The sequence below is a fragment of the Xiphophorus hellerii genome, chromosome 3 (assembly GCF_003331165.1).
Source record: "Xiphophorus hellerii strain 12219 chromosome 3, Xiphophorus_hellerii-4.1, whole genome shotgun sequence".
Taxonomy (NCBI): domain Eukaryota; kingdom Metazoa; phylum Chordata; class Actinopteri; order Cyprinodontiformes; family Poeciliidae; genus Xiphophorus; species Xiphophorus hellerii.
Genome location: NC_045674.1, coordinates 21,612,126 through 21,624,363, shown reverse-complemented (window position 1 = coordinate 21,624,363; position 12,238 = coordinate 21,612,126). Strand labels below are relative to the sequence as shown.

Sequence of the window (12,238 nt, the reverse complement as noted above, 5' to 3'; positions counted from 1 at the left end):
AGTTGGCTTTCAATTCAACAATGTTGTAGATGGCATTTCACTCCTTCTAAGATTTGGAAACATCAGATTTCCATTTTTTAACCCCCTCCAACACTTAGGAACCCTGTGATCTTACTTGTTCATCAGAACAGATAAACATTATGCTAAGGGTAAATTAAATTGAAATACTACACTTGGGTCAGTAAAAACTGCTTTTGGGGGTGTATAAGATTTTCTAATTTCACATCAAGCAAAAAACTAATATAGGCTAAATAACTTATAGAAATTATCTACCAATAAATTTCAATAAATCATCTTTTGCCAATCAAACGTGCACCCTATGGAGGACAATTAAAACATGACTTTATTAAACTGGTATAAGAGCATGGGTATTTCCAGTCTTAACATTTCAGGTTGTAAAATTCAACCCACTGCTAAATTATATAACTTCTATCACAAAAGGGGAATTCAAATATTTTCACACATTATGGCATTGACCTCTATGCTCTACTACGACAGTCTAACATTGAGTGAGAGGTAGCCTACAGTACCTTGTGCATTGACAAAAATATAGAAAACTGTACATGAATTTACACACAGCTGGCTTAATCTGACAACTCGTTCACACTGTACACACAATTATACATTAGTCAAGTTGGGGCGATGGGGGTGGGGAGAGTCAACACTAGCAGCAGGAGGATCATCAGTGATCAATAAAAGCCAGGGGGTCAACATGTAAACAGCTTCTATATTAAGCAAGGTTTTATTCCGAACCATGGTTTAAGAATTTAGCAGAATTTGTCATTTATATGAAATGCTTGTGTGTCTGGGGAAACCCATCACATACTGCAGTTTCATTCAGATTTTTTTGTTCCATGGCGGATCATTAAGTCATTTGGTGAAGTATTAAAATCTTTAAAAGTACAAAATTCTTGAACTTCCAAAAAAGAAAAAAGTAAAAAAAAAACAACAAAAAAAACACGCACAGTGCACTGCGCTGCACTTGATTCAAACTCAATGGTTTTCAACACAGTATAATTGTAGGTGACAAGACAGCAGCAGGGCTGAAGCAGTTGGAATCAGCAATTTACAAAGTATCAAAAAAGTATGAACTGCAGATGATTTTTAAGTTTAAACCCTTGGGTACATTAGGTGCTTCTTTAGCTAAACCCCTAATTTCAGGAGGGTTATGGCCCTTTTTTTGTTTCGGGGGTTCTGCAACTTCAAAAAGACAAGACTTTTGTCTTGCATACATCATTGCACAGTTATAATTTCACTTTATCACTACACGACCAACTCCAGTTAATCTGTTTTAATTCAGAGAGCACCTATTACTCACTTGTGCATCAACACAGTCGGACATGCAGCTTGAAATTGGAGAATGGTGCTCAAACATACACTGGCGACTCTAAACCTCCTCCTGACCCTTGCCTTTTATCATTTTTAACATCTAAAATGTTATCACACCGCCAAGAAAAACTCAACTGAGTCAATCAGGACACGAGTAATAATGCCAAGGTTTGTGGAGTGCTTTCCTTCAAATTGTTTCTCTGTACGACAAACATTGCATCGTACAGTGAGCCGATTCCCTTTACCTACATGTTTCTATAACCTGTGTAAAAACATTTGCAAGGGAAAAAAGATTAAAAAAAAGAAATACACCATCAAAGCCCTCTGTGTTTCATCTCGATCTTCTTTTAGCGGATGCTAGCTACACAGGAGATCATCCAGACCAAGTGAGGGCATTTTATCAAAGTCACAGGCATCAAACAAGTCACTGATCCCCTGGTCATCTTCCAAACCTAACAGGTAGTCATCTTCCAAGATGGGAGGCACAAGGTTTAAGAAGGGACCTTGGGATGAAGGGACCTGGTCTTCTGTCTGCTGGAGGAGACTGGTGTACGGGGATGAGATGGGGGAAAGCGTTGTCACGGAGACAGCGGAAGAAGATGCGGGTGGAGACAGGAAAGTGCTGGGGGAAGTGGTTGTGCAGTTGGAATCTGAAAAATAGTGTCAATGTTAGGAAAACATGACATTGCAAAATTTTTTTTATATGTTACAATAACTTCAGATTAACACACATTTTCATCACCACTCTTTCAAACTGAAGACCAAAAGGTTTCTGATTTTTGTTGCGAAAGTATATATGCGAAAACAAATAAGGACAGAAAGAAAGTTCTAGAGCACAACTCTGCCATTTGTCCCAACATACACTTACAATGTTTAACGATTATAAAATCTTTCATTTAAGTGAATCAACAGAACCCAAAGCTATGGGATATATTATTTTTTTTTAAAGTTTCAGATTCAGTAAAGCCATGTTTATGGAAAGAATACACGACTTTGCTTTGTACAGCCTACTCTTTTGTTCGTAGGTTATTTTGAGCTTCCTTTTTGTCAGATACATCTTTTATTTCCTAGAATGGTTTGTCAATATTTATAGCAGTTGCAGTTTGTGTTTGAAACATGTATAAAGATGAAGACAAAATTTCTGAGGCTATTTAACATCCAATGAAGAAGCTAACAACTTTTATCAGAGGTTTCCTCAAGATTAAAATATTGAATTGGGCGATTTGATACCTACTATGAAATTGACACCATTCATGTTTCAGTTATCTATCATCTTTACGTTAAGTGCTACTTTGTATAAGTTTCTCCTTTTTTAATAAAAGTTAAAAAAAAAAGAAGCTACTTTGTAAGAGCTACAACACTATATATTTCCCTCTTACAATAGCCTGTACAAATATAAAACTGAAACTAATATGTATATAAATAAGCAATAACTGAGGTAGTATTTTGGTCTAAAAAGCTTCTGTGTGAACAACTGCTGTTAATAAATATCTGTCACCAACCTTGAACAACTTTCAGGAAAGGAGAGTTGCCATTAATGTCAGTGCTGCCATTTTTTACAGGACTTCTCATATCATTCTCCTCATCTGGACACAAAAGCACTTCGATAGGACCCTTTGTGCTGCTGAGGTGGATGGACAGACTCTGGAGAGAGGAAACAAGGGTTCAAACATACAAGCCTCATTTCAACAAATTTTGTCAAACGTCAAAGGCAACAACTTCTAAACCAATTTAGAAATGTGCTGGAAGCGCTGCCAACATATGTAGACTTTGACATTTTTAGCTGAAGATCTTCAAAACAAACCCCAACAACATTGTGATATTGCTATAGAATTCAGTTGAAAGTTGCATACAACATCTGCAGGATTTACAGACTAAGGAAGAAAAGAAATCTCTATTCAGTTTATGCAATTGCGAATCACAATGTCCACAACCTACAGCAGCACTTTAGAGTAGAATACAATATTAACAAGCATTATCAAAAGTTAAGCCTCATCATTCGGCAAATGCATCTCATTCATCAAATGAAGAAAAAGCAAGAACAAAGAAATTCAGCCTGTTAGTATTTGCACAAACCTCATCAGGGTCTGGCACTTCCAGTTTGGTATCTGTTGGCGCTTTGACGACAATTACAGTCTGGTCTCTCAGGCTCCCCAACTGCTTGATGTCTTGGTACGTTATATAAGCATAAGTGCAAACAGTGGGGTTAAGGGAAAAAAAACAACAACACTATAGCAATATGAGGCTGAAACAAGATACACACTGTAAAACAACAAATTACTGTTCCAAAAAAAGTCAGCTATTAAATCAGATTAAGCTTTTGCTGTTTACACTCATTTAGGATTAAAAATTGCTTTGCTTAATGCCAGAATGAGGAATAATTTACTGATATTTATTAATTCCTTTCTTCAAATTTAAAAGCTTTAGACAATTTGGGAAAACAAAAATTATGCTATGATTAATTCACAACAACTAATTGGAGGCACAGACAGACAAAAAGCATCCCTGTGTGACGTCAAGAAAAAAAATTAAAGACATCAGATAAGAACTCGGGAAAAATAAAAATTAACCACGAACTTTGTTCATCTCTGAATAAAATGTATAAATGTCTGAATGTGCCACATTCATCTCTTTAAACAATGTCCAATTATAAATATAGGAAAAAGAGATTCCAGTTTTCACTGACACAGACCTTAATTATAAAAAGTCATGTTTTGTAGTCTGATGAAACAAAGTGTTTGACAATAATGACTTTCGATACAAAGAGGGATATTGTTGCAAGTCTGAGAACACAGGCCAAACGTGAAGCCTTGAGGAAACAGCATAACTCTAGTATAATTTTGGTTAATGTATTAAAAAAAAAGCAAGAAACGTTTAGCCTGTCAGTGAGTAAAAAAGTATTTCTATGCAGCGCATGTAAATAGAGTTTTAATGTATGCAACCTTTTTTTTCCCCAAAAGGATTTTTTTTGTTTGTTTTTTTAAGAAAAAAATATTTTTGTATTCTGTAAAAAATTATACCATTTAAGCTTTTTGAGGAAGAATTGTGGTATATATAATTAACCTTCTAATGAAGAAATCAGACATTTACTGACAACACATACCTGATGGACCATGATATTTTAAGAAATCGAAGGTAGCATAAAACACACTTTAGTGTTTTTCAAATCTACGCACACATAAAAAAAGGATATTTCTGGTTGCCTGGTAATTCGCTCATTTGTTTTATATCAAGGCTGCATCTCTGTATGAGTTTTTCTAGCCTTTGCTCCTCTTCGCCCAGCGCAGAAACCTCAGCAGTGAGGCTTTGCCTTTGGCTCAGAGCCCCCTCTACCTCCAACAGACTGCAGCCCCTGAGAAAACAAGAGTTTAAACAATTTCTATAAACAAAAATCTTATAAGTATAGGATGCATGTATTCTGCCCCTGTAACAATATACTCTGCAGATTTCAGGTACAGCTGTGATCCTTTTAGGTCATGACAGCTTTACACATCAAGCAGTGGCCACATTTTCAGTCCTGCAACTTTAAAATGTATGCCTGCTCCACCGCTTTTTAATCAAATAGCTTAAGTATTATATCAGGAAATTTCTGGAGAGGCCTACTAAAGGTCTGTGGATTCACATTTAGCTCTGGGTGCATTTTTAAGCTCTATGTTCTGCTGGAAGATGACCTTCTCACCAACTCTCCAGACTTTTTCAGCCTCTAACAAGTTAATGTTCAGTTTTATTACTTAGTGTCATCTTTTCATCAGTTCTTAGCAACTTCCTTGTTGCTTGTGGAGAAAAGCCTTTAGCATGAGGATGACATGTTGGGAGTGATGCAGTGCTTAATTTTCCATTACACCCAACAGTTTTTATGTAGACTAATATTCAGTTTTGTTTAGTGTTCTTACCAGAGTATGTCTTCAATACAGTTTGTGGAAAACATTGTATTTTCGAATATTCTAAATTTGTGAAGTTCATGAATTACAATTTTCCTGTCATTAAATTCCACCGCCTGCATAAGGGACCTCTGCAGATCCCCTGTTGAGGCCCTCTTCACTGCATTCATGCTCTCTACCATTTTCAAATGGTTCAACCATGCTCTGTATGACGGTCAAAGCTTAAAACATTAACCTGCTTGTCTACTATATCCTTGACCTTGCCGTTACTTTGGCACCAGTGCCAGTAAAGCTTATGTTGATACTCCCTCAGATTTGGGTGCAAATACCCATTTCATTCAGTTAAAATTAAATTAATTAAATTAAAAATTAGTAGATGGTGTAGGGGATTTCCAGATGCAAAAATTAGGAGATGTCAAATTTTGCAAGGTTTCACCCAAGGCAACTTTCAGGTGAGGATGTTTGTTGACAAAATTCTGGGAGTTCTGCTTGTGATGCAGTGTTTTCTATTATACAACCTAAGAAATTAACTGATCCTTTTTCACTTATAGAAAAACAATCTGGCCGTGTTATTTAGACATTCGGCGTCCCTGAGCAAAATTCAACACTGTCTGGGTTCTTTTGTAAACAAAATTCCAAATCTATATTTGTAGGACAGAGTGCGAGACGGTGACTACTTACATCCACTGAATGTTATTCTTGGACTTCTTCTTGATAAGATGGATACCTTCTAATACGTTGGTGATATCATACAGCCGCCTTTTCTGTACCTGAGAGAATACAGGAGAAGCCAGTGAGAAATGATCATTTTAACAAGCTCTTAAACACAGCAGTACTTTTTCCATACAAATCAGTTTTATTTAATGATTTAAACAAATCATTAAGCAAATTATAAATTACTAAAAATGTATTTATTTTTCCTTTAGATAGAAAGAATACATGCTTACATAAAGATAAAAGCACACCTGATCTGCGAGAATACAACAGACTTTAGACATCAAGTGTCTCACAGAAATGCAGGCAGTGTATGAATCTCATTGGAAAGCCCCAATTTATCATGGTGCTTGCCAGTCTCCCAGATCCCATTTGTGACCATAAACATTTTAAAAGTGTTTTACAAACCAATCAAATCATTGAGTTGATCTAATTGGTTTTAAGTTTCACCTATAACTTAAGAGTTTTACTCTGTAAAAACCGGGTTAACAGGAAGAGAACAATGAATTGTGTATGTTTGATGTCAGTCAAATCTGACACTTCATTTATGTGCTGATCAAGGAAAGAAAATTAAAACCTACATAAACTTAATTTAGATAAAGCTTTCTGAAGTTGTTTTCCCATATGAACTTAATGATTTAACTGGGACTACGTAGAAATGTGCTACAAGTAAAATGATCAACAAGTCCTATCAAAACATGCTAACGCTAACCTTAATCTTAGTTTAAATAAACATTATTTAACAGAGGAGCATAAGAAAAACACAGCGCACATCAAGATCAAAACATTACATGGGAAAAAAAGACAGGGTTAATTTTGTAACATTCAATGTCAACTAAATGAGAACAATTACATAATACACAATGAAATAAGAGGTTAAAAGTTCCTCCAGCAAAACAGCCCCACAACATCGTTCACAGTTGGGATGGCGTTACAAAGTTAACAACTGTCCCTCTGTTTCAGGTGAAATATTTCCTTTTAGGCAAACTAAGACCAGTTGGATCAATATCTGTGTACTTATAGGCTCAATTTTCCTGATTTAACAAAATTTTAGCAACATTTCCAATCGGTTCAGCTAAAGTGCACTCACCAAGTTTTAAAATTTGCACACCTAGTTTTCATATTTCTGGCTAACGCGTTGCAATGGATTAATATCAGTTTGGATAGCTTCCACCTTACGCACACTTCTACTGAAATGTGAATTCACCTGTAAGGTTTCAGCAGCAAGGTTGAGGTCCAAAACACCATCAGTAGACTGAGCAAGTAGATCCACAAACTTCTTTGTGAGCAGTCCCAGCGAAGTGTCGTATCGCGTCTTCTCAGGTGGAGACTTGGGGGCTAAGGAGGGTGAAAATTGAGGAAAGTAATTTAAACAGTACTTTTGTTGCTGAGGTTGTGTAAAAGTCAGTGATGGTCAGTGGAGGTTACATTCCTCATGGTGGTAACTTTCTTCTAAATCAAAACGAAGAAAAAAAAATAAGACAAAAAGTGTATGCAACGGTAGAAGGGACTTTTTTTTTTCTCTTTTGAGGATCTTAGGATCTTATCCTCACACCGAAGTAGGTAAAACATTTTTTTAAGCATGAGCTTTGACATCATTTTTCAGGCAAGCTGGACTGTAAGCCAGATGGGCAGGGAGAAGAATCACGTCGTAGAAAACAAGCTTGGACTGTTATCAGTTTAATGTACTTTTGTAAACAATCTGTGCATTTAGGTACAAACTATGTAAAATCTCCAAGTGGGGTTTTATGTCCACATTATAACCAGAATGAAACATGACACTGAAGTGGGCTCCAGGTTCAGTCGTGTGAACGGGACAATTCTCAGATGGCTTTTTCATTTGGACTAACCTGGATCAGCTCCAACTAAAACTAGGTTATTTTACATTAAATACAAATATTTTTTTAAAGCACAGTGTGGTACTTGGTCAGTTTGTCCTGTATGCAAAATCTCACCTCGTGATGTGGAAAGTAAACAAACATTTTAACAAGAATTTTAATGCAAAAATAAAAGTACTTTAAGAAAGGAAAAAACTTTTATAATCTATAGGTTATCTGAAGGAATTCTGGACATTCAAATACTGTCAATATGGAGTTTGTTTTTTTTCTACAAATTCCCACCTGAAAATTACAAAAGCAAAAGTAATACTTTTATTTTTCACATTTCTGTGCTTTTGCCTAAAAAAACAGTTGTTTTTTTTTTCCTGCATAAAAAAAACATTCACTAGCAGCAGCAGGTTGCTGTTGTTTAGTCAGCGTAGAGTCAACTTTTTCACCTATCAAAAGATTGAAAGTGGATAATAGAACCTGTTCCAAGGTTCTAAACCACATCTTAATTAGAAGACTCTGACCTTACTTCACAAACAAGACATCAGGTTCCTTAAAACCTGCTACTTACTTCTGGGTGTTTTAAGCCGTGTCACATTTGCTGCAGCTGCAGCTCCTCCTCCTCCTCCTCTTGGTTTTTTGGCTGGTTCTGACTGGTACTGGTGATCCGAGTCGTCAAGCGCCAACCGCCTTTTTGCCTGGAAGGGAACAAGCAAGCGTCAACAGAAAGTGAGATCCTGTTAGGTACTTGGCAGGCATTCGTTATTGGGGTGATTCTTGCTCATCTGACAGAGACTCGCCACTGATTTATAAAGCTGCTCTTACATGGGAGGCAACAGGTATTTTTGAATCCAAGCTAATTACACGTATGGGCCAAACAACAGCAAAACAAATGGAAGATTTCACTGGAACACTTCAGCTCAGCCAGTCAGAGGGTCTTTGGTGTCAGGGTCCAATGGAGTGACCTATTTTTCAGTCTTTGTGGAATCACCTCAACCTGCTAACAAATGGCTCAAATGTGTCAAAACACAAGAGACATGAACTGTATATTTGCATATTACAAGAGACAAAAAGCTAAAAATCTCAACACATTCTGATCCTACATCATATTTGCAGTTGGTCATCGGTTTTGTTTTACAAGTTATCAATTTGTGTCTCAAGAAGATTGCCAACAAATCCTAAATTAAACTTCTACGACTATGGATCCGCATTATTGTTTAGTCTTCCATCCATTAAGAAAAAAATATACTAGATATGATTGAGATTAATTTTATTCCAACCCTATTTTTTCAGAGGGTTTCATTACTTTCCAAAAACATAACCACACACAGTTGTGTACTGCATAGTAGTGCAGTTGTAGTATCAAAATAAAAACAATATATCTGCATATTTTTGTCATCCAGCACTTAATGAAAACTATATCAGTTTAAAGGTGTACATTCTTCTCCATCACTACACAACTAAGTGTAGCAGAAGCTACTCATGTAAAAGTACAATCTGGTTTTAAAATGTAAAATTTTTCAGTATTCTGTTTATGTGGTTGAAGCTCCAGATTTATGTTGTCTCTATGGAAACACTGTCCTTTTTCACACCTGCTGCTGAACACTCCAGGTCAGCTGGCTTAAAAAATACTATTTTCTTAATCCTGGCTTACAATAAAATACAAAATTGGTGGTATAGAAGAATTACATTTGCATAATAAAAGAAAAAAAGCAATGGGCAATCCTGGGATTACTATGGGAAGACACCGATCCTACTTAATGAATTACAGTGGTTTTACACTTAAATGTAGGCTAGTCACAAGTAGCATGTCTTTTAGGAAGCCAGCTGAAAGCTGGCTACTTTAGCAGAGCCTGACTAAAATAATGTCCACTTGTTAAACGTGTCTTGTACTGGAAAAAAAAAAAAAAAAAACTAAAATGTTTAGTATTTGCACAAAACATTGTACAAAATGCAAATTTACAAGAAAAACCAATGTTAAATTAAACAGGTGCATGTTCTAAATGTCTAAAGGTCTACCAAAAGAAAGTGAAGAAATCTCCAAATTCTAAATGTAAGGTTTCAAATGTTATTGTGAGTACTTCAGTCACACTGAAGTATACCACACAGGTTCACACCTAAATGAGGCAACTTAAATTTTTAAGTACCGTACTTTAGCTGGAAAGGTTCAACTAATTTAACTTTGTCTTCTTTCAGTAAGAACGGCACAAATGCATCCTGCTGCACAATGTTAAAACACCTTGATAAATCGATAGGCCTTATGAGGTAAGTGTCAAGGTTTTAACTATTCCTGAGACAGTACACTTCACAGTTTCTTCAACACCCCCTCCTAACCACAACTTAGGTTATTATTACACAACGTCTCCCACCTAATGTCCGGGGACAGGTTGCCTTGCAGGGCACCAACACATCCCTGCAATAACATATGGTTTAAATTAATTGTGAAACATTGGAATAAAAAAAAATAATAATTAAAAAAAACACTTCTTCAAAAGTGTGTTGCAAGTACCCACAATGCTGTAGTTTCAAAGCAACAATGTGCATTCCTCTTTAAACACATCTGAGGGTGGCAGTATCTTGAGGAAATGCCTAAATCTTTAAAAACTAGTCTCCGAATCTTAAATATATAATAAGACACATGAATATGTCCTCTGACAGTTTAAGTGTCAGCCATTTTATATCACCAAGCAGATCCCCTCACCCCTCAGCCTGGTCATGGCTACAGCCTGACACACTTACTGGTTCCCTTCATGAAAGATGAATAGCAATGAACAGCTCTACGCCCTGAATTCTGCATAAACTCAAGCGTGTGGTTTGTGCATGATCAATTTACAGGAAACGTGCAATGAGATTCAAAGCAGCAAACTTGGGTTTCACTTTACTTGGCATGAAACACCACCACAACGTCACTTTATTAACAAAGCGAAATGCGTATGAAAATATGTTCAAAATATAGGTCAAGGAGAACGAGTTATGTTCCTCTCTGGTCTAATAATCAATAATCCACCTAGCTTTGAAAGCTAATACAGTTTGACGCCAGATTCAACTTGGCTTGCATCTTCAGAGACGACGAGAGCTCCATCGAGTAGTTTCTAAACTGAGGCCAGGCTGTAATCGTGAGGAAGTTTGTGTTTTTGAAAGCTTCGCTACTTGTATTCAATTAGGAAGCTTCAAAATAAGCCAATTAAAAACCAGGCAGCCAAACAACCCCCCCATCAACCCCAAATAAAGACATCAACAGCAGCTACTAGGCCAGCGCTAACGCTACTCATCCCTTACCGATATTTCCATCTGGCTGCAAAGGTGAAGCGGACCCTAAAGCACCATGAAGTTCGCTAGCTCGCTGTTACACGGCACCTCTGCATTCCTAGAAAAGCTAAACTAACGCAAACTTGCCTTCTGCCTTCATGGAGTCAACAAAACTCCCAAGCAACCTATTTGGGTTAGTTAGTTAGCTTCATAGCTGGGGTTGAGTCGTGGGAATGCCCTGGCTAAGCAGCTAACGTTAGCTGCCCGAACAACAAGCTCGGCTAGCTTAGCAGGCTAACGTTTTATCACACCGGAGCCTGGTTGTAGTTGAGAAATGTGTGAGAAATGTGCTGTGGAGGTTATTACCGGTGGTCTTCCCAGAGCGGGTCGCTGTCCGGTTCCGTTTGCAGCAGCTTGTTGCGGGGTTGTATAAATGCTGTTAACCTGAGGTTCGGATAAGAACACACTTGATGTCTGTGTAACGTTACAAGGCGGTGGGGTGGTTATTATTTGAATATACGTGGTATTAGATTGACCAGGGTTTAAACGATCCGAGAGAGCTGTTAAAATTATGTTATTATCCAGAGAGGAGCCCCCAACCCCTGCTAAAATCACTTTGTCCGGAGCCGAGGAGATCCCTCTTCTCATCTTGCGTATTCGGGGTAACCCCTTTCTTGCCTCTCAACTTTAAAGCCCGTACGGCTGCTAATCTGTCGCGGCAGAGACAAAAATAATCACACGGACGTGAAGATGAATGTCTGAATGATCGATTTTCAAAAAGTATTTTTCCTTAAGAACGTGCATTTAGGCAGATGCAACGGATTTAAAAGTAGCGCAACTCTCGTTCCTCCCGTCTAGAAATGGCTTCAGGAAACGGCCTGATGAATGAAGGGATACGGTTTACGCGCTCAAGAGCCCTCCCGCGAAACTCAGATTTCCCGGCAAATTTTCAAACGGAATTTGCATGCCTCGCTCCATTGGTCCTGCGCACTCGAGTTTCCGCCCATGTCGGTTCCGCTTTGACCAATGAGGAGCGTACTTTGGGCTAGCCACGTGTTAATTGGCAGTTGTAAACAGGGGACGTTGCTAGTCGCGCACTGCGTGTTTCCGGGATGGACGCTGGGTGGCGCTAGTGATCTACGATGGTGAAAAGAGGAGGACGACAGTAACTATGGTAGTCTCACTAAACAGAGGCAAAACAAAATTGAGGCCATAAAAGGTCTAACTCTTTTCTTTCTT

At 37.6% G+C, this 12,238-nt stretch overlaps 1 protein-coding gene across 1 annotated transcript; it reads right to left on the bottom strand.

Annotated features, from left to right (window-relative positions):
• Window positions 1-47: 47 nt before the first annotated feature.
• LOC116717838 (transcription factor E2F3) lies at window positions 48-11,905 on the bottom strand. The gene is made up of 8 exons (XM_032559473.1): window positions 11,366-11,905; window positions 8,322-8,448; window positions 7,132-7,262; window positions 5,892-5,980; window positions 4,522-4,681; window positions 3,406-3,519; window positions 2,832-2,973; window positions 48-1,979 (listed from the first exon to the last, which is right to left on the bottom strand). The coding sequence occupies exons 1-8, from the start codon at window positions 11,645-11,647 to the stop codon at window positions 1,687-1,689; spliced, it is 1,338 nt and encodes a 445-aa protein (XP_032415364.1). The 5' UTR covers window positions 11,648-11,905; the 3' UTR covers window positions 48-1,686.
• Between the last annotated feature and the right edge of the window lie 333 nt (window positions 11,906-12,238).

What these genes read in the sequence shown, in the direction of transcription:
- LOC116717838 (XM_032559473.1), bottom strand. Translation starts at nt 11,647, where the DNA reads ATGAGAAGAGGGATCTCCTCGGCTCCGGACAAAGTGATTTTAGCAGGG. An exon ending in AAGAATAACATTCAGTGGAT is followed by an intron (nt 4,682 to 5,891) that starts GTAAGTAGTCAC and finishes TTGTTTTCTCAG; the next exon opens with GGGCTGCAGTCTGTTGGAGG. An exon ending in AAGTGCCAGACCCTGATGAG is followed by an intron (nt 2,974 to 3,405) that starts GTTTGTGCAAAT and finishes TCCTCTCTCCAG; the next exon opens with AGTCTGTCCATCCACCTCAG.